The sequence below is a fragment of the Leptinotarsa decemlineata genome, unplaced genomic scaffold, assembly GCF_025532065.1.
Source record: "Leptinotarsa decemlineata unplaced genomic scaffold, Ldec_3_MD MMD2_tig00078422_RagTag_RagTag, whole genome shotgun sequence".
NCBI lineage: Eukaryota > Metazoa > Arthropoda > Insecta > Coleoptera > Chrysomelidae > Leptinotarsa > Leptinotarsa decemlineata.
The window spans coordinates 9,978,622-10,001,921 of NW_027412747.1; the positions used below are offsets into that span (position 1 = coordinate 9,978,622).

General features: G+C 32.8%; 1 protein-coding gene across 2 annotated transcripts in view; it reads right to left on the bottom strand.

Annotated features, from left to right (window-relative positions):
• The window catches only part of puf (ubiquitinyl hydrolase 1 puf), a 93,826-nt gene extending 71,204 nt beyond the window's left edge, over positions 1-22,622 (bottom strand). Inside the window, exons 1-15 of one of the 2 annotated variants that reach the window (XM_074186214.1) lie at positions 22,422-22,620; positions 22,229-22,325; positions 16,972-17,465; positions 16,784-16,918; positions 14,590-14,861; positions 12,052-12,270; positions 11,440-11,610; positions 9,696-9,882; positions 7,348-7,587; positions 4,765-4,909; positions 4,596-4,706; positions 4,377-4,536; positions 2,326-2,472; positions 2,091-2,218; positions 1,766-2,014 (exon numbers count right to left, since the gene is read on the bottom strand). In XM_074186214.1, the coding sequence (XP_074042315.1) occupies positions 1,766-2,014; positions 2,091-2,218; positions 2,326-2,472; positions 4,377-4,536; positions 4,596-4,706; positions 4,765-4,909; positions 7,348-7,587; positions 9,696-9,882; positions 11,440-11,610; positions 12,052-12,270; positions 14,590-14,861; positions 16,784-16,918; positions 16,972-17,465; positions 22,229-22,325; positions 22,422-22,491 (2,825 nt within the window). In that variant the 5' untranslated portion in view covers positions 22,492-22,620. Of the gene's footprint in view, positions 1-1,765; positions 2,015-2,090; positions 2,219-2,325; positions 2,473-4,376; positions 4,537-4,595; positions 4,707-4,764; positions 4,910-7,347; positions 7,588-9,695; positions 9,883-11,439; positions 11,611-12,051; positions 12,271-14,589; positions 14,862-16,783; positions 16,919-16,971; positions 17,466-22,228; positions 22,326-22,421 lie in introns of both variants that reach the window. The other variant, XM_074186215.1, reaches the window with a different exon arrangement.
• Between the last annotated feature and the right edge of the window lie 678 nt (positions 22,623-23,300).

Genomic DNA, 23,300 nt, shown 5'->3' on the forward strand with positions numbered 1-23,300 from the left:
ATAGGAACATATTTTCATTCTTTCAGCGTCTGAAGCATAACCTCTGAGAATTACATCATATTTCATATTTGAGTAGAAGTAGGCAAAGTAAACATGACTACTAAAGCAAAACATGTTTAGACAGTTTAACACATAAGTCATGAGTATGATCTGGCCATTTGAGGTGATGATCTCATCTCATTATTGACAGCTTATTTTTTCGACCCAATTTTTTGCCAGCACCTGAGTTTGTATGTATTTTCCGAGATGTGAAATTTCCTGTAGCTTTTCTGTTTCTACGACCGTCTTTCTTATAGAACATTCAATCTAGTGTCATATTTTCAAATACACATACATGTATTTGATTATTGGTTGTATTTTTACACTATTCTATCTATACTATTTTTAATTTTTCAATTGTACTGAGTGAAATAGGTCTTGAACCCATAAATAAATGAATATTAGAACTATTATATTTATGGAATTTCCTCAGACTCGGTAGGTTGAATACATATCTACATAAGGCTTTGCTTTACAACCATTTTCAAGTAGAGTTGACAGTTGATCCAACAGTAGTTGAATCTCATAAACCTATTGCAATTTAAAAAGAAGTTATGAATTTTTTGTTTGTGAAGGCTTTTTTAAATTTCAAATTGATGTTATAGATATTATAGATAGTTTATATTTGAGTCATCTTTTGATAAAGTATAAAGTAATGATTATGTCTGTAACTAAGTAAGTAAGTAAATTTATTTGACTACATTACATTACACTTGTAGCAGGTCATACAAAAAGTGTATATACTAATATGTATACATAAATAATTCAATGTATAAAATTTAAAACATGACTATTTTCGATCAAGTTTAATGTAGTACGAAAAAGCCTTACGTAATTTACTAACAAACAAAGAGATTAATTGTCTGTTAAAATTATGAATTGAGATTCGGATAAAAAACATTTTCATTAAAATTTCAAAATAGTAAAGATTTTTTATTCAAAACTTTACAGTTTGAATGATTTTCTAGAATTTCAACTCAAAGCAGATTTTGAAACAATAGCATATAATATTTTTCTCAAATGTTGGTAATAAGCCCTATTTGAAAATGGTGAAAGTGACAATCATATATAAAAGTAAGCAGAGACAAGCAATTGTTACACTGACATAATTTCAAATGTCTTTATTTGGGTTTCATTATAAATTTAAAAATTGGAATAGTTACATTACTAATTCCAATTTTCAGGTATTTTATTTTGAAGCAGACTTCAAAGTAACAGTGTACCATATTTTTTCTGTAGTGTTGGTGTTTAGCACAATTTGGAAATGAAGAATGTGTCATTTGGAAATTACTGTTACAACATATTTTCAAATGTCTTTCTGAAGATCTTATAATTAACCTAAAAGAAGGTGTTTTTTTGCAATTCTAAGTAAAATTATATTTTTTGTTTCCTCTTGTTTCCACTTTATTCCTCAAATGATCAATGAATTTATGAAATATAGAATAATGAAAATAACTTTTGTGTAATTTCTAGTAGTTCAAATTAGACAAAAGTTATTATCTTTATTCTATATTCAATATGAATTTCTACAAAATAAATAGGTCATCAATCGAACAAGCTATATGGAAATACTATTAAGAGAAATTGGATGATTGTAAAATAGTAACACATACAAATAAAATAGTGTCAAATGTCTTTCAAAATATTTCATCATTAACAAAATCTGGCAGTGATTATTATATTTAAATCAGAAACGAAAGAAATAGTCCTATGATGGTTTACTTACTTGAAATTAGTTGGTGATACCACTGGCGAAAAAACAGCAGATAAAAAATGTAGCCGAACTTGTACTTGCATTTGATGGGTGTACATTGGCAATGACTTATTTGGATTTGCTGTGTAGACTTTCAAATTATTGAAAAAATGCGTCATCATGTGATGTTGTCGATCGGCCCAATGAGTAACGTGGTGCATATCTAGGCCGCGAAAAGAAGTCAATAATTTCGGAAGCATCCGAAGGGATACAACAACGGATCTGAAAAAATAAAGGTTAAATTAAATACAGAAACAATAGTTTTTGTTATAAGATATAGTTAGTGTCTAATACCTACACGTTGTTTGCTAGATTATTTAAACAACCCTCAATGAATTTCATGCGTATTTCTTTGTCAGGTGTGTAACAGATTAAATTGCACAACGTCTTCTCAGCTTCTAATGCTAGTCCTTCTCCCAGCTGACACTGAAAAAAAATATTCTATTTGTTCAATAATATAACAAGGTGGAACTGACATATATTTTGAAGGTTGAACTTAGATGGCAATTTTTATATTATGATTTGGTACTTACAATTTTATCATCCTGGAGTAAATCCCACAATAAAGTATTGCCTGGTTGGCAAACATTGTCCACTTTAAAACAAGCAGACATACGAGGGTCTACTCTAATAGGTGACTTTTCAGGAGAATGATTGAAAACGTGAATATTCATATGTGCCTAAAAATTAATTTGTCATTAATATCTACAATTATGAAGGAAAATAAATTGGGTTTTTGGGGAATTAAATTAGGATTATTTATGAAACAAAGTATGTCGTAAAACAAGCACTTTTTCTAATCACCAGAAATACAACACACCACATAGTAACGGCTACATCCATCAATTTATAGAAATACAACACTCTTCTCATGGTGATACGCGTGTCGAGAAGAGTATTGCTTTTCTGGTGATTGGGAAAACTGTTTGCTCTTGGATTTATTCTACGCCAGGGGTTCCAGTTTTACCTTTTATTGAAATAAGTCCTGTCTTTTCAAAAGTATGAACAATGTCTGAAATATTGAATACTGCTACAAATGTTGAAATCAGTAATAATCATTGATGAATACATAATCAATTCTTCAAATCAAATATACTTTATTGTCAGAAGAAAATACATCTTATTGACAAAGTCTAAAGATACAAACAACCATTTGAAATTTACACATAAAATAGAACACATAAAAATATACATATACCAAGCGAGAAAATATTAGTAATAGACCCCATCAACCAGAAGCATTTTTACCTCATTTCTGAATTTACTGTAAACATTGATTTTTTTATTTTAACTGGCAGGTGATTGAACAGTTTGATACCATTGAAGCCTTGAAGAAAATAACGCCGGCCGTCACTGGTAGCCAAACCAATTGTGACGTAGCTAAGAGCGCGCGAATGTATGATTTATAAGTAAGTATAATTTCGAAAATTTCGTTACCAAGGCAGATCTCAGGTAAGGTGCAGCAAATAGTAACAATGCTGATTTAATTGATGTTGAAGGATAACTTATTTCAGTCACATCATTCTTTTATGTCTTCAGAGATGATCTCATGCAGAACATCCTTGTTGTGCCATAATAAGGTGGTTTTGTCAGCAAAGAGGGTGATTCTGGCTGATATATCTTTGAGAGCTAAGTTATTTATATAGATGACAAAAAGAATTGGGCCAAGGATCAAGCCTTGAAGCACTTCACATTTGATGGACTGTTCAGAAGAGTATGATTGGAACCACTGAAGTGTGATGCCTCTGAATGATGATCTCAAAAAATGAATAGTATTTGGGAAAAATCGAATTCATAAAAGGAAGTAAAATAATAGTGAAAAAGCAATGTTTTCAGAGTGGAAGATTGCTGCAATTCATATTACTCTCAAGCGAATTCAGAAATTAAACAAACAATAAATCAGAAACAGAATAATTATTTTTGAAATATGGAAATGGGTATTCAAAAACACACCTGAAAATGAAAATTATTTAGATTTTAGGAAGTTCATTAATTGTAGTAATACGAAAGTAGAGGCAATTACATCTTTATGAGTATACTAGATGTAACCAGAGCCAAAAACAAAGCACTCTTGACTCGATACCAGACAGTGCTGTTTCTACCGAACAGGGCCTCATCAGTGGCTGAGCATGAATGTATTGCTGGATTCAACTGTCCTTAAAGAACAAGCTCAAGTAAGTAGAGGCAAAGACATCTCTCTTTATGCAGACCACATCTCCAATCTTTCTCGAATACCTTGAAATTATGTATTCTTTTATACTGGCTGATAATTTATTACATCTTTCAACCGCTACAAAACAAACCACTTTTTACAAGTACACTTTTTTTATAATTCCTCAGACAAGAGGTGAAATCAGAAGTCATTTTCGAGGGTTTTTAAAAAAATTGAATGTGAGACTATATTAAATCTGTATATATATTGATCTCCATTTGAATATCATTATCTAGTATGTGTATGATTTAGCTCAACTCAATAAATATACCATGTTTCTTCAGATAAATAGAACCTTTCTACAGATTAATAGATGTGCTAGTAGCTAATTGCAAAAACGTATTGCATATGCATCTGAAAAATCATACTTACATGATCAGTCAAACGAGCCAACTCCTCTTCACAAACTGAATCCTCTCCATCAAAATCCGCCATGTTTTTCTCTGACTTGTTGCTCATCCTCGAAGAATAGCTGCCTTCAGCGTCTCCCTCAACTTCAGCCTCTTCGCCACTGAGCATCTCCAGAATATGCCTGTAATGATCACACAGTTTGAACCATCAATCAATTCGCAAAAGATAAATAATACATACCCTCCTCTGGCGTGTAAAGAGAGAAAATTTGCGCAAGCTCCGTCGTGGCTTTCTTTGCCGAGTTCGCTGCAGGAAGAACTCTCCTCCAGGTAAGCAGCTGGTTTCAGATCACTGAAATTGAATATATTTTGTAATAAAATTGGTCTTATAGTTGTACATTTACACTTACATATCGACTAGGTCGTTCATTTGTGATGGAAGCACTAAGACGTCATTTGTCATATTAAGAGTACCCTTAATATCGTGGTCGCTGTCAACATCAACTTCGCTGAGTGTTTCTATACCAACGGCCCTGGATGATCGTTTGTGACTACCTGTGTGAACAAGACAAGCCTTCAGTTTTGTTTTGACTAATCAAAAGTTATGTTTCGCGCCCTATCTCTAAGAGATATTTGCCAATGGAATTTTCTCCAGAATTTATCTTATCCAAAATATCTTATATAGATCCTATTGACCTTTTCAAAAAATTTAAAAAAATATCTGATGAAAAAACACAATGAGACTTAACGTTCATTTTATAAATACACATATATTTCTTGTGAGGCGTAACTTGCAGTTTAGAAACGTTTTATATAGGGTCAATCGGGGCAAATGTGATACATCATGAGAAATGGGGCTAATATGATACACCAGTAGATTATTTACGTGCTTTGTGCCAAAAATAGTTTTAAAAAAATACTGACTGAGTAATACATTCTATTATTGTTGGGCATAACGAAATTTCTCATTAAGTGGTAAGTGGACAATAAAAAAATAAATAATCAGCAGTGATTTTTTTAAGCAAAAAAAATTTCAGTGACTGACTGTAAACTTTTATTCGAACTCCGTTGTTTATTGAGGTAGAAATGTTTTTATGCGCCACCCGTATTGGGGAAAGATAGCTTTATGTTTCTACATTTGAAAACAAACAAAATAGGTAATCTTATCACGAGATATATGACGTCACATATAGGGGGCTAATTTGATACAAATAAGGGGGTTAATTTGATACAAACATTGGGGCTATTGTGATACAGCTGAAGGGGCTTTCTTGATATTGCAAAACCTTGAAAATTGTGCATTTTATTAGTTTTTGTAACTTTCTTGGATTTCAACTTGTTTTGTTTTGTGAGAAGTGGGGGAGGAGTGAATAAGAAACATAAGAAAACAACCACATCAGGCACCCATGAAACCCAACCATCGGAAAATGCTACCCAAGACGAAATAACAAGAAAGGAAGGGAGTCAGATAATTCAGGAAAAACAAAGAAAACAAAAGAAGCGTAAGAAAATAACGGTTTCGTCAGACAGCAAATCAGATATCTCGAGTGAAATTGATTTTTCAGATGAGGATAGCAGTGATTCCGACATTATACAAGCCATGCAGAGAGAAGAAGAGTCAGACTTGGAATTTGAGAAGACTTCAGGAAACTGCAATGTTAGTGACATGCATGATCAACATACTACACCAAATTTACCTACACCTGGGTTGTAGGTAAATTTGCAACCAAGAAGAAAGTGTTGCATTACGTAGGTCAAGTTATGGATATTGAAGCTCGTGAACCGAATGCAAAATTCACACGAATAAAAGAGACACATGAAGATACCACAGTTTTTTGTTGGAAAGAGCCGGAAGATGTGTCATTTATTGAAAATGAAGATGTGGTAGAAAAACTTGCTGAACCTGCTTTGGGAAGGAGAGGAGAACTGATTTTCAACTCGACTTTTGAATATTATAATAATCAATAATTTCATACAAGAAACTTTGAAAAAATCATGGAATGTTAAAAATGTTAAGTTTTTTCAATAAACGGTGCTTTAGTTATTTTTACAAAGTTTTTTTTCAGTGGAAAAAACATGAACCAAACACGGTTGTATCTTTTATATGGCTGAAGACAAAAATTCGAAAAAATTACTGGTATCACATTAGCCCCAGAGCTGTATCATTTCAGTCTCGTCTTACGTTCATTGACGATATTTAATAAAATACAATGCTGTATCGCTTAAGCCCCATCATCGTATCAAATTAGCCCCACCAGGTGGGGTTATTATGATACATAGTTTTTATTTTTTTTTTCAGCATTGGTACTGCAACTACATTTTTGTGCACCCATAAATAAACTAACCAATACGAATTATATATCCCAGTATTTTTTCAAAATGGCTTAATGTATATGGTTAGGTATTATAGTGAAAAGTGTATATTTTTGTATCATATTAGCCCCGATCGACCCTATATTTTTTTTTTACTATAAGACGTTTATTTTATTTATGTGTTTCCAAGATTTTATAATATATTTGAGGTGAGATGTGACAACAAATTAATTTTATTTTTAGATTTAGATAACTTTCTCACCGGTAGAGCCTTCGCCAATCATGACCAGACAAAAAACGGTGTTTGTCGACTTCATTGATTTCCGAGAACTGTCTTAAGCGGCACAACACAATTTTTATGCTGACGAAATTAATAAACTTGTGTTGAGTTGGCAAAAAAGCACTGATTTAAATTGCACTTATTTATGAAAAATTGAATAAGTATTTACTAAGATATTACAGTTTGAAGTAGACTCACAAAAACGGACAAAACTTTTGAAACAACCTTATATTTCATTACTGGAATTGGGCTTGAGCATTTTCCAAAACCAATGGCTCCAGAAAATTAGAGAGAATTACACTTACCAATTGTTTAAATGTAATAAAAATGATGTCTGGCAGAAAAAAAGTGTGGTTTCTATCGTTGGATAATCATATTTGGATATTCACATCTAACTAACCTTTTTGTCGTTTCACTCTAGTTTTCCTCAATAGTTTTCTCCTTTTTCTCATTTTGGATGGCGAGTCCTCCACATCAGCCTCGTCTTGCGAAGAGCTAGATGGACCCGCCTCTACACTTTCCGGAAGAACGTTCAGATTCGTTAGAATTTTTTTACGAACATGTGCTCTTTTCTCGTTCTTAGATTTCATTTGTCCTGTCCACTTCGATTTGTTCGACTCTGGAGTTTTGATTGGAATGCCTGAAATTGAAACATCTTCCTTGATATAATGAAATTTGTTTTTTTTTTCATTCAAAATTACCACACATTTATATTCTAAAAAAGGTATATGCTTCTTGATTAATTTCAGACGAGAATTAAAAAAAAATTCAGTACAACCATAGTGTATAAAATGAAATAATAATTCAACAAGTTTTACAGACAATTCTATTTGTGGTATGGTTATTGAATCTATATAGGGAATGAAGGGAAAAAGTTGTGAATTGATGTCAAACTACAAATTTTATGATGGTGAAGTCATCAGAAATTATTCAGGGGTTGAAAATATGGAAAAAATTTGAAAAATTAGTTCAACCATTTTAATGATTATTACATAAATGCCACATCATCCTCCCATCATAATCCCCAGCGGGATCAAAAGAAGATTCTATAAGATTCGTTCTCTGTCTTTAATTGCAGCTTTCACAGCAAGTCATCTAGTTGAAACTAGAGCCCAAAAAAAATGAAGCATTCATGAGCGTGATTCATTGTCTTTTATAGACAGTTGATTTAGCAATGCACGCCTGATTCAGCCTAGCACCATTGATGATACTTATGTCGTGTCGAAACGACACTGTCTGGTGTTGGATTACGAATGCTTTGTGGGCTCTGGTATGAACTGGTTATTATTGATAAACTGAACGGAGAAAATATTTGGTCTTATACTTTATCGATATGACTTTTCGAGGTTTACAACTTCGCAGTGTGAAGAAAAGTGTACAAATTTTTTCCTTTGTTCAAATGAAAACTGTTTTTATTTACAAATGTTTCTCCACTTTGAAAAATGACGACTTCGTTAATGTAGACAAAATGTATCATAAAAATAGTAGAGTGGAACCAATTGATACAATTCCCTAACGCAAAAAAATATTTATGTATGCTGATGATACAAACATACTGGTCTCATATACTAACACACAGGATGCAGTAATGAGGGCGAATATCACCGCAAATGAATTTCATTAATGGTGTTTTTATAATGGGTTACTAGTAAATGTATCTGAAACTTTTTTTATGACATTTATTACGCAAAATATTAGTTATCTGATAAAAATCAATAATAAAAGAATTGAACAAGTGAATTTTATAAAATTTCTTGGAATTATTATAGACCATAAGATGACATGGAAGGAACACATCAATGTTCTTGCGAGAAAATCAAGCATTGTGTGCTTTATAATTAGACAGCTTCAAAGAACAGTGTCTTTGGGAGTATTTAAATTGGCATATTATGGACTTGCCCAGTCCCTAATAAGATAGGGTCTGATGTTTTAGGGCAATTCAACTCATGTCAATAAAATATTTCTCATGCTAGGTTCATAGTGGGAGCTCATCCGAGGACTTCACGTAAACAGTTATTTTCACAGTTACAAATTTTTACACTGCCTTCACTGTATATAATGCAAATTACTGTAAATATAAAAAACAAGAGCTTTAATGTTATCAAATAGTTCCATTCACAAATATTCAACTAGAAAACTGGAAAATGTATGTCAACCTTTCTTCAGACTAAAGATTGGGTAAAAGTGTTATATTTATCAAGGTATAGGGTGTTTTAATCGTTTTAAGGAACTGTTTGGTCCAACTCACAAATCTAAACTGCTTCAGGAACACTCTTCACAAATATTTGAAAGAAAACATATTTTATTCTTTAGATGAATTTTTGATGTAAGTGTATGTGCATTATTATATTATTTTATCACTATCATTAAAGTACTGTTATTTTAATGTTCTTTGATTGTACAATTGTTTCTTTATTTATTTACAGAAGGTACTTCTTTTCAATATATACTTATTTTATGTTTGTATTTTTGTAACTTCTAATGTTTATTGACTTTCAATATATTCTTATTTTGTATTTGTACTGCTGTAGCTTGTAGATTCTGTTATGACTAGTCCAATAAGTTTATATGACGTACTTTTATATATTTGTATGGACTTCAGTGATGAATAAATTTGATTTGATTTGAACTATCTTAATGATCTTCCTTCAAAAAAAATTGTAATATTATTTTTTCTATCAGTATTACTTTGAAGACAGCAGTTGCACTTTTTCTTGAATTCCAGAAAATATAAAAAAAATCACTTGCCATCCAATTCAGTATCAGTACTGCTGCCTTCGCAATGAGCTCTCTCCATAATCTGCTTCTTGGCCAATTTGCAAGGAGGAGGTCCGTTGTTATCTACGAGCTGTCCTGTTTCATCTTCATCGATTTCGACCCCATCAATGTCCTCGCTATCGGTTTTGTGACTTTCTGACTGAGCTGAACTATCTCCCTATGCAAATTAGAATAGGATGAAATAAAATAGTTTATTGGTGCTGTTGAATATGAAGCTCCACAAAAGTCAAGATTGATATAATTGAAATAAACTAAAACTACAACTAGCAGATCTACTTATAAAGATTACATTTTGAAATGTTTTGTTATCTAATACAAATACAAACAGAATGTAATTATAAGTCAATCATGATATTACGGGTGAGATACATCTTCTCCAAATCTGGAGAGGTTAGATGGTCAGCACACAGAATTGTGAATATTGCCAATTACACAAAACGGGCTTATGCGGAGCATAGTAAACTTCTGGCTGATATTGAAAGTCGGAGCATTTTGGGAGTGACCTCCTCTAGTATACATCACAAAACAGCCATATAGATCAAATATTGAAACATCAAAATTAATACAGACACATTGGACAAATAACAATACATGTTGAAGTCATTCAGTAGCAACACAGTGATTCACCTAGTACTCCTTAAATTTGAATGTAAATGAGTGCATGCTTCCAAAAATTTCAGTTCAACCGGAAGATATTTGAATAATTTGATGACTTTGTCCTCGACCCCTCTTTCAAATAATGCAGTTCTACGAGTTGGTGTGTGCAGTAAAAATATTCTTGGACAGCCAAGCGACATTGAAAGCTCCTGGCTATCACTGAGCAACTTTTAAGTTGGTAGTGAACCGCCAAAAAGACTCCTCTCAATGAAGATACTCAACAAATTCTCTAGTCTGGAGTTTGGCCACACTGGTTTGGAAATGAATAAAGCTGCTGACTCCCTTGCAAGGTAGGGCGCTACAAGCTGCTTCATCTGACCAGAACCTGTCATTGGTAACACTTTAGGCAACATCTAACAGGATTGTTCCATTCCAAAGAATTTATACATCCTTCAGAGTATTTTTCCAAAAAAATTTTAACCTATAGTAGGGATGATTCATGTTGTCTAACAGGTAACCGTCGTTTGTATCATTTTATGCAGAGACTTGCACTGTTGGAAGACGCTGTGTTTGGAAAAATCATGAAACGGTTGAGCACACCATTGCAGACCAAATCAGGATTTCAGACTTTGTCAATTTAGCTATCACGGAGTGATTTGGAAGATCACTTACCAAATGGCTTTGTCAAGAAGCTGGAATCATTTGAATGAGTTTTAATAGTTGTGAGCCTTGATAAACCCTTGTGAGTTGCAGTGGAGGGTCAAATAGACCCATGCACTTTGGACCTAATCTAACCTACTTAAGGCCTTACTGATCAGATGATTTTTCAAAACAAAACTCCTATTATGTTATGTAATAGGAGGCGCACTGGTCAAATGCGCCTGTAAGGAAGCAACGACCATAACCGGAAGAAGAACAACTTTGTTTTCCATTTATCTAACATGGCAATAAAATTTCAGAGTGGGGTCTAAGAGTATTTCCAAAAATATTACCGAATTTCAATTTTCTTGTATAAAATGGTTTTTCAAGAAAAATATTATTGGGGAATCAAGAAAACTTAACCTGATGAAGAAACGAATCTTTATCCAAGTAGACACTGTCCAGTCGATATACTTACATGATCTTCTTCTGAGTTAGTTGGGTCTAAGCTGACGCTGTTCTCAGATGAAGAACACTTGTGCATAGCAATTCCTGCACCTGATGTTGCCACGTTGATCATCCCTATTTCGGGAGCACCACTTCCTCTGGACCAGATTGCTTTTATAAGAGCGGATGCTAAATATAATGTCTGAAAAAAAATGATAACATTGTTATTAGTCGAGGTACACCTTTTATGTACTATCAGTTTCCACTACTATCTATCTATCTGGTTTTTAAACTGACTAAATAAAATATTGAAAAGAGAGCAAAGTTTAAAAAAAGAAAAATTAATTTCATTAAATTTGCGTAACTTTTAGGTAATCTTCCTTATTTCAGTCTTTAGATTATTCTCTTCATCTTCAGGTAATGAAAAGTAGAATAGGAACCTCCGATGCAAAATGAAAAAAATTGTCTCGCACATCAGAACTGACACTTTCCTTGACAAATGTTTTCCTAACCAAGTTGGTCGAGTATAAAAAATGTCAAATGATTAAATGTTACAAATCTGCATCTGTATATACAGAGTGATAATATTCTTCGATATTCAAGCACTAACGGCGCCAAAGTAGAAAAAATATTAATACTGTACCTGCTCTGTGTGATCCTTCGGTTCCAGTTTAGTAAGTAAACTGTACAAATGTAGAGTTGGTGCTGCAGCTAAATGTTTCACAAGACCAGGCAACAAATCGTGAACCGGTTTTGAGCAATGCTTCAGCTGAGCAGCTGCCCAAATGACGTCCATGTGCTCGCAAGTTATCCTCCCCTCCATTGCCAAAAAGTTCAGAATAATATGACTCTGCTTGATAACCTTGAAGATAAATGTATGCATATAAATGAAACGTGTATAGAGAGGACAAAACTTGTTTTCATTGGCCATAAAGTTTATTTCTTTATAAATGGAAAAATAACAATTGTTGACAAAATTCAATACATAAACTTAATTATAAATATCTTTAAGACTAATAATATACATTTGTACCATACATACAATGGTCATCTGTGAATAATCGTGAAAATGAAATTTAAGATATTCATAAATAATATTAAAAAATAGGGAGAATATTCCACTAAAGCACATTAATTCTAAAGTCATAATTTGCAATTGAACCCTTTGAAGATTAGGTGGAATATAGGAAAAAGTAAAAAGTATAAAACATATTCAGTTGCTTCTCTCAAAATTTTAGAAATTGGAGGAAAATCTCCTTAACAGTGTCGTGAAAGTTTTCCATATATAAATTTACAATTTAGAGGAAAATGAATTTATTGATAAAATTTTAAACCGTCAGTAGTTACACTTGTTTGATATTGTTGATCTGTAATAGTATTCAGGAAATATCAAGATGATTGCTCTTCAAAAAGGCTATTTAACACAAATTCCATAACCTAAAAACGAAGCATTCATGATTCAACATCTGAAAGCACCATTTTGACCCCACCAGTGATGCTAGAAAGAACTACAAATGCCTTCTTAGTCTCAACTGTCTATACAGAACGATTCCTCGTAAATGAATAGCTTGACATCTTCCCATATAAAGATGCTACATACTGAATCGACAGAAGACTTAATCCACAAATATTGAAGATAAACAAAGGCCCATAGCCAAAAATAGTTTTTGACGAGTTCAATTTTCCAAATACATCTCTAAAGTCAACATGTCAGATATTTCACAAACCTCAATAATATAGACAGATAAAAAGTGATCAGCAAATGAATTTACTGTCTCAGAATCAATTCAAAAATAACTACCATTAGTAAATTCTGGGAATTTCAACCTATCAATACTCCCACTATCAACTTTTCTGTCGACCCACAGGAAAATGTGTTAGAACCACTTTCGTTTTTATGCTAAATAAACGATATCGCGAAACATCAAGAATTTGGTTGCACACCACAAACTAATAGTGTACAGAGAGAACGTATATCTAAAATGAATGACTATCTAGAACATAGAGTTTCACCACCAGAATCATGATTAGAGAGAAAATAATCCAGGTTGGTAGGATGAATGGAACGTGTAGTATCAAAGACTGACACTGTTGACGCTCGAAATTCTACCTTTGTTCTCGAAGTCAATGCATATACCACTAAAGATGTCTACCTTAGTAGCAGAAGAAACATTTGATACAACAAATTCCTTTCGACCACAGCCTCCCAGCTCGAAAATTGTTCTTTTTAATATATGTTTTTGTTTGCAAATTTTGGTGTCCTTAGAAATAAATCACTTTCTTCTTCTTCATTTAAAAACACAGTGGCAGCTCAAAAATACGCATAATGGGGAATGTTCCTCAATTTGGGTTATTACAGCAAATGCAAGTTTGAACAAAATGAAGTTGAGTTTAATTCATGAGTTTTTCAAATTCACTTCGAAAAGTATTCAAATTGATGTTTCAAATGTTGGGTTTTAATTTTTAAAGGAATTTGTTTCTAATTCACATATTGGCAACAGCGCCTATATCAAGTTGAAATAATTTATACGTACCTAGATATTCTTCTTTGAAAAGAGAAAATTATCTTTATAAATCAAAAATTAAGGCAAGATATAAATTATAGTTCAATACCACCTCCACAAGTGCCACATAAACAATAGTTGTTTTGTTATTTATTTATATAGAGGAAGATAGGTTAGGTGCACAAAATGTCATATATCACAGAATGTCTCGGAACTCGGAACATAAGTAAACAGAACAGCACGCCTCTGAAATATGTCATCTTTGTTTGTCTCATACAGGTAACAGATTCATTGTACTTTATTAGCTATAACCGATGTTGCCAAATGGTGAAATAGAAACGAATCCCTTTAAATGTTGAATGCATTATTTCATTCCTCTTTTTTAAGTATTTAAATAATTTTTTAAAGAAAAAGGTTGAAATGATAAGTTTAAAATGCGTTGTTTTAGAGCTCTTTTATGAAAAACTACTTGATTTTCGTCAGGAGGAACATTCCCCATTACAAGATCTAACTGACCGATACTTGATGAAAAGTCATTCAAAGTTTACATAACCGCCACATGTGTTACGCTATAAAATAAGATCTTTGGGCGTCACAGATGCTATTGTATAGCGAAATACGTGTCGCGATACACATCAAAGTGTTTTTTGAATATGATATGCATTAGTTTGTCTTACCTCAACGTGCAGATTGGGGCCGAATATGTGTGAAATTATGTTGTTGCTAATGAGCCAGTCTGCCATATGTCTCGGCGCTGCCTCCGCCTCCGGTAAAGATTCGCCCACGCATATTTCCGCGAGGACGCCGATTTGATTGTTGATTTGAGTTATCCCTGCTAGACGCATCGTCAGAGTGGTTGACGTGAAATATTTGAAAGCCAAATCCAGACCGTCCAGGTCGAATGCTACCGGCGAATCAAGCGGATCTTTTATGGCGTTCCACATGAAATCTGAAATATAGTTAGTGAAACAGTTGTTTTGAGATTCATATAATAGTAAAAGAAACGTATACTTTGAAGAAAAAATACTCAATAAGTGATTATATGATTACCAATGAATAATCTCTCCCAGCGGCATCTGTCTGTATGCAATAAACTCGAAAACTACCAAACAGATTTTCATTCTTTTGCAATATAACAAAACAATACACTACATGTTTTTTTCATGGCCTACAGAAAATTCTGCGATGACATATGTTCATCTTTTAGGGATGGCTTTCTACACCTATTTCATTAAAAAAAAGGGATCACATATAATGTGGTAATTGGAAAGCTGTTAAGACGGATACAATATTGAAAGGTAGAACTGGACCTAACCTCACCAATTGATTACGTTAATGGTTCAATTTCATCAAATAAATTAGATTTGTACCCAATTAGATGTATTGTCTGAACATGATGAAATATGCCAATTGTTGTCATGAAACTAGGAGTAAAAAAGAAATTGTTAAGATAAGTGCCACAAGGGTCAATATTGGGGCCACTTGTTTTTAATGGCTGTACCTGTAGTACTTTCTTTTGGTTCAATATCTCCTGCAAAACCTAAGTAATTGGAGTCAATCAATTTTTGCATGACTTGCATATTGTAAGTTTTTAGAGATTTTAACTGTTTTACATTTTTATTCCAATTGAAGCCATCAAGAAACTACAGGATCGACTAATTTTGTAATTATTTGTGTTCATTGAAACAATATTGTTGAAATGGATTAATTTTTTAGGAGTGATTGGGAAAAACAATTTTTTGGCTTTCGGCTTTCTGCTTCTCCTTTTTAAAAAAATGTGAAGAAACTTCCAAATAGAGAAATAAAACAATTGAGTTTCTTTCATGTGATTCAATGCTCATGTGAAAGTAGTTGTTTTGAAACGGCTAGAACTATACTAGTTCCAAACTCCAGACAGCACCAAAAGATGGCAAATGAGTATTTGCCGAAACGTTGTGAGAATAATCCTTGTGAGGATTAAAAACACAGAAAACGGAGCGAAACCGAGAAAAACATCTCATTATTTTATGAGAGTTACGTTTATTTCACTATTGGTACCAAATATGTATCCCTTCGTAGGGGTGCGACAGCTGGTTAACGGAAAAACAGATTTTAAATAGATTTTTTTCTTTATAAATAAAGTATAAACTCGTACATGTATGTATTAAAGGCTTGTTTATAATATGATTATTTTTTTGATTCAAAAAAGATTTCAAAACTACAGAATTTATAGAATTGGGGAATGTGTATAATCTTGAGGTGTAACTGACATCCAAATATTAGTTTTATTTTGGACTCATTACAATTGGTTATCATTGTAACAAAGGATATATTTGTCATCTATAATTTTGATTATTGAAGTTTTGAATAATTTGGTTTCAGAATACTGTAACAAATTTATCATCTTCGAATATCAAATTCCTAGTCATCAAGCAAGAGGAAATACAGGACAACTACTTCACTTACCAAACTGAAATATTGCTTATTCAAAGAAATGATAACATTATAAATAATGGACACCTATCACATATAAAATGCAAAACTGTTGATAATATGATCTATCATTATAATGGAATGTTTTATAAAATGTCTTCATTTGTTATTGATTTTTAGAATTGTTAGGATAAATGTTTTACCTAATAAAGATTCCTTCGTTAAGGTGTAATATTTATTTACATTTTTTTAACACCACATTATGATAACTGACTGGCTATAAATATACCAATGTATATAAAATAGTAACACGAATATTTTATTCTTTTCATTATTGTTTGGATCTATGCATTGCAATGATTCAATTCTTTGAAAATATAATTTATAAAAATAAAAACCATGCGAGACGAATCCCTTGAATATTTGACAAAGAAATGCTCAAAAAAATGGAGTACTCACCAGCCATGCTCTTAATAGTTGGAGTACGTAGATCTTGATCTGATAGTTTACACATGTACCGCAGAACACAGGAACGCAATGGTACCAGCATAGAGACCATGCTCTTATAGTTCATCCATAGTTTTAAATTACAAACTGAAAAGTAACACCAATAACATAACAGTTGGAAAATGAACAGAAATACTTACCAACAGATATCATCGCATGTGCAGTAGAGACTGGCAGTAACTCGGGAGTGAGTTTCGTGAAGCATGTCGTCATTGCTAAAAGCCCACCCATTTTGCAGAACCAACTAACGTTCTTTAGGAGGTAAATTGGAATCTCTGAATCGTGCAAATCGCAAAACAAATTCAGATTCTGCATCTCTTGTTGGGTCAATTCATCCAACTTGGCCTGAATTGTGTGTTTGTATGCTACATACAAAGGAAAATTCAGTAAAAATATTTTAGAAACCAATATCAATAGTTTATCCCTTTCTATAACTTCTGGATTCTCTTTTTCGTCCTCTGAATGTTTATTGCTTTTGTGCTTTTTGTCAGGCTCATCTTCTTTTCTTTTATCAGTCGCAGGCTCTTTGTCTGAGAGGCATTTCAACTGACTCGCTGCCATATAAATGAGGCCCTGGGTGACATAGCTAAACCGTTCAAGGTTTTTTGGGTCACGGTAACAACACATGCACTGCCTGAAAATTAGGAATTAATATTTTTAGTTCAGCATGAAATTGTTATAAATAAGGGAGACCCAGTGAAATAAATTGTTTGTTATGAGGATTGACTCACATGATGAAGACATTGAAGTTAATAAAGAGATAAAGGAGCTTATAAAATAGTTAAAAATAAGAAAAATTGCATAATTGAGCTAAATTATAAAGAAAAAAAAAACGTGGTTATGATCTGCGCAAAACTCAGGAAGATATTCTACTTTCAACAAATTGAAAATGAATGTCAAATGTGAAAACCCTTAAAAAAATATGGATCCTAAACATTTATTCATAGCTTCTTCAGGCGATTACAACTTGAAAACTAGATATATGTAGTTCTTGTGAAAAATGATATTGACTGGAATCAATGAAGTCGCTCCGGAGCGCCAATTAATTTTTGTTGTTGTTTTATAATTTTCTAGATAATTAGAAATAGATTTAGTTGAAATAGATATCCTAATATACATAAGTATTATACAAATATATCAGTTATTAAACGAAATTACAATAAAAACTGAAATATATAAGACCTATATAGTGGAATATATTGGTAAAACATAGCAGTAGTAGATGATGAAGATATTAATAGATGGAAGAATGATGAACAACTCAATTGGAATAGTATTGTGCCCGTAGATATTGAGTAAGGAGCGTTTGAAGAGTTGGAGGTTGTTACTTTGTTTAATTTCATTAGGAAGCTTGTTATAGTCCAAGAGTCCTCTGTGAAAAATAGAATTCATTGTTCTTGCAAGGTTAGTTCGTGGGACAACCAAGTCATCTCTTCCTCTGGTATCGTATTTGTGTATCTGATGGTTATATGTAACAAACTCATAGAAGTAATGTGGTGCTTTTCCAGTGAGTATTTTGAATATGAATATCATAGAAAAATATTGTTATCTATCTTTTACTGTCATCCAATTCAGAATATTAATCATTGATAATATAGGAGTATATTTATGGCATTTTAATAACAAGCACATTCCTCTGTTTTGTAATTTTTGTAGAGTAGAGATAGAATTACCGTTTAGTAATGATATCAAAGTAGCACAGTAATCAAAGTGTGGTAGGATTATTGTTTTATGAACAGTCAAATTAGATTGGAATGTTAATTGTCTACTAATTCTAGTAAAGAAAAATATTTTTTTTAGAAATTTTATTACACATATACTGGAAGTGTTCTTTAAGTTCAAAGTGTTATCAACGATGAAGCCCAAGTATTTGAATTCTTCCACAATTTGTATAGTTTCGCCGTAGATTTCAATATTAATTGAGGTGATATCAATTAAGTTATATTTATATTGTGTTGTCAATATCATAGCTTTCGTTTTAGTGGTATTCAATTTGAGTTTGTTTATGTTCAAAAACTTCGCCACGTTTTCTAGAGTCAAATTAATTTTGCATACAGCTTTATGAATATCAGAGTCCCTTGCTGCAATGAGAGTATCATCTGCAAAGAGGTTGATATACATGATATAGTTGACAGTTCAAGTGCATGATATACAGCATCAATACAATTTTAATTATTTACATTTAATCACTGATGATAATCTTGAGAGCATACACTATGATTTTTTCCTGGTCTATCAGCACCAGTTTTAAGTCAAAAAAACAATATATGTAACAGTACATGTAGTGTTGATTCTATATACAAGACTAGCAAGCCATATTGTGTTGGTAATTATTAATTATAGACTCATAGCAGTCATAAATAATTTTGAAAAGATTTTTGAACATACACTCAAAAAGTAATTGTCAAAATTTCTTAACAAAACTCGTATAAAGTTAATTTGGTTTCATAGACAACTCTAATACTGAATGTTCAGTTCTTGAAAAAAAAAGTAACTTTTGGATAGATAAGAAAAATAAACTCCCGCCAAAACGGTCATCCCTCACGGAATCAGTGAAGCAGAAAATGGAAAGTAGAGAAAGTGAAAGTATTTCAACGACCTATAAAATAGTCATCTCTCGGAGGAATCAGTCCAGTCATCACCCGAAGACGATTGTAGATACCAACAATTGAAACGTCGTGAACTAACGTGACTTGGAATCTCTACACTTTATTTTTATTATTTTCTTTTTTGCATTCCTTTAATTTTTATTTATTCAATTATTATATTTTCACTTGTAGGTTATTTCACTATCATTTCATTTCAGGTTTATTGTTGCTTAATATAATTGTTATTTTCAACTATTCTTTTTTTTTAATTATTCTTTTTTACTTGTTTCAGGGATTTCAAATCATTTTATATAGTAGACAATGGAAGTCCGAACTAGTGAAATTCATCACGAAACATTGTCAATCACCTTCAAACAAAAGATAAGAAAAATGTCTAACTATTTTTCTCGGTCTTGTCAAAGCTTTGGACACAGTGTTTCATGGCAAGCTCTTACAAAAACTGAATTATTAAAGTGACTGATTCAGGATTACCTAATTTATAGAACACAAAAAGTTGAAATTGAAAAACGGGATAGCGTTTCTATTTAAGTTATTTTAGGAATTCCTCAGGGTACTGGTCAGTCCTGTTCATGACATACATCAATCCCTTATGCCAAAGACACTGCTAGGCTCGTTAAGGGATTAACTATAATCAGATTCCGAGAACCTGTTAGGATGTTGAAAAATTGTGGTTGAATCACAACTCATCAAGTCTTAATATTGATGAAACCAAATTTGTAATTTTCACTGTACTTCAAAGTAAATAATCTGTTAAGAACATGCTCAATATGGTAATATAAAATGTAAAGCTGGAATATTTACTTATCCACTTATAATAATAATTATAATACATTTTATTTGCAAACATTGATATATATGTACACGAGGTCAGTTCAAAAATACGGGAAATATTTAAATTTTGCAGGCTACGTATATTCGATTGGTAATTTTTTTAAATAAGTTCACTCGTCTCGAACATAGTTTCAGCTGTTATCAAATAATTTGTATTGAGTGCTCAAAAATACCTGAAATGGTGACAAAGGCATACAGTGATTGGGAGAAAAATGTTTACAAGTGATACAATCTGTTCACAGAAGGTTGAAAAGATGTGAATGATGAAGCCCACCCTGGACGCCCCTGCACATCATCAACTGATGAAAATGTTGAGGAAGCCAAGCTATGTGAGCGGTATATAAGAGATGAAGTACTAGTTCACAACCCACTTCATCCAAATCAGCATGCATATACTCCAGGAAGGTCTACTGATTCGGCCCTTCACCATGTGGTTGGCAGAGATCATTGGACAACAAAGATTCCACCCTGGGTATATTCATAGACATCAAGGGAGCGTTTGATAAAACAAACTTTCCAACAATTACCCAGCAACTTCACTCCAGGAATGTACCCCTGGTAGTAGGAGAATGGATACCCAAGTTGCTCTCTAGTAGAGCAATAAGTATCAATGTAGAAGACATCACAGTGAAAAGACTGGCCATGAGGGGATGTCCACAGGGAGGTGTCTCATTACCTTTTCTCTGGAACATAGTTCTGGATACCCTAATTAATCACCTTAACAAAAATGGATTCTACGCAATTGCATACGCAGATGACATAGTTATCTTGCAGGCCGGCAAATTTGTGAACACACTGAGCGCAGGATGGGCTCAAATTGATAGAAACATGGTGTAAGGAACATTCACTGTCTATCAATCCCAAGAAGGCTGAGATGGTCCTTTTCACCAGGAAAATAAGTTTATCGGAAATACAAATTAAACAGAACACAGAGTCAGATGCTACAAATGCAATCCGCATTTATAAAGATGGCTCAAAAACCAAAGAAGGCTCAGGATGTGGAGCGTACTCCAGATAACTAAGCCTAAGGATTAAGTGGGGAATGGGAAGAAATACCAGCGTGGTCCAAACAGAACTGGCTGGTATCTCAATTGCCACAAAAGAAATAACCAGGAAAGGAATTTCTGGCAAAAACATAATAATCTGCACCGACAGCTGACAAGCCCTATTAGCCTTGAACAGATAACGTACAACCTCAGGGCTAGTACTAGAGTGTCACCAAGATTTAGCCAAAGCCTCGGCCCCTTTAAAAGGACACCTGAACGTGATAGGACTTAGACGCAGGCAATGTAACTTAGGGACAGATACAGCCTGTCATATTTTATGTGAATGTGATACCCTGATTCATCGAAGGCAACTATTTATTTCCAAGCCAAATTTTTAGAAAGAACAAAACCCAATCTGTTAGGCAGTGTTTGAAAGGAACTTTTAGCACCAAAAATTTTGTGGCGGCAGACATCTTTGGTGGTATAGATGTTGACTATTACACATTCCAAGAAGAAGTTTCTTTATTATTAACACTGATTTGGCATTGTAATGTTAATTCATACATTTTTACTACATATAACAAATTATTAGCAATGACAAAATGGCATACGTCTAGCGGCACTGTAATCTCAGAACTATAAGAAGATGAAACCGAAAGTTGTGACGAGCTCTATAAAAGTAAAAGAAGATTCTAACCAGTAAGTGTACACACTTAATAATATATTACTTTTGGACTTGAGTCTTTGGCAACGATGACTATGGTCATTAGCTTCCTATGCTAACGAGGTTGAAAACGAAATGAAACTGATTAAGGAAAATAGTCTTTCGGGGAACCACCTCAAAAACAGAATAATTATGATCCATTTATACTGTAGATGTACCATCATGACAGAACTGTGCAATATTATTGGAAAACCAATTTTATACATAGACAACAGTATTAGATTTGAAATATAAAAGTACTGCTTACCTAGTTGGCCAAGTCTGAACATATACATATACAATATCTACATCTCTATTAGTCAAAATAGGCTGCTCGTTCGTTTCCCTACAAAACTGGGGCTCATCTGAAACGGTGTTTAAGTGGACAATAAAAAACAATTATAACTATGCACAGTGGCCTACTGTTATTTTTCTGATAATTTCGTAAATCGAGAACTTACATGAAATGAGAAGTTGTAGGAAGTCTGAACACGCGTCACACATTTTAATGTTTCCTAAAATAACGCTCATATATTTCCCATGTCAGTTTATTTTATTCCAAAACGTCTTTACAAAGTTTTGGAATAGACCTTTTGTTTGTCTATACTTGGGAGTTTTAATGACAAATATCCACCATTTTGAAACGTCTCCAAGAAACGAAGAAGAAATGTCAATTGTCTAATTTAGAAACAATGTTGCCACAGCAATGTGAAGTTTGCTGAACTGCTTGAATGTCCTTGCTTCACGATTATTCTGTGGTCTACACTATTTATTCTTGAGAAGCGTAATACACCTATCGATGATTTGCTACATGATCACTGTCACTTTTGAATTTTCAAATTAGGAACACGTATTTTCCATAAGTAGAAATCACAAAAAAGGCATTTAAGTAGATATTAAGAGTATGCTAAAACAAAAGACACACGTCTACTAAACAAATTTTATTTTTCTATGTATAATATTCAACTCTAGGAAAAATAAATAATTGTTGTTTCAAGCGAATATAATTTTTCATGAAAATAAGTTTTCAAGATAACTTGGAACTGTAATTCAATCGAATATTCCAATAAGCCATCAGATTTTCATATTAGATTATTTATTATTTGTCGATACGGACCCCTATGTCTTACACTCATAAAAGTGATTTTTCGAAAATAATATTCTTTCGTTTTGCAACTGCAACAACGAGATATTACAAGAAATATATCAATCGGCCGAAAATTCTCAAAAGAGCAAACTTTTTTCTCGCAAATTTGGACTACTTGGCGTACACTCATAATAGAGATTTTTCGAAAAAAAAATTTTTTTCATCATTTTATAACGACGAGATATAACAAGAA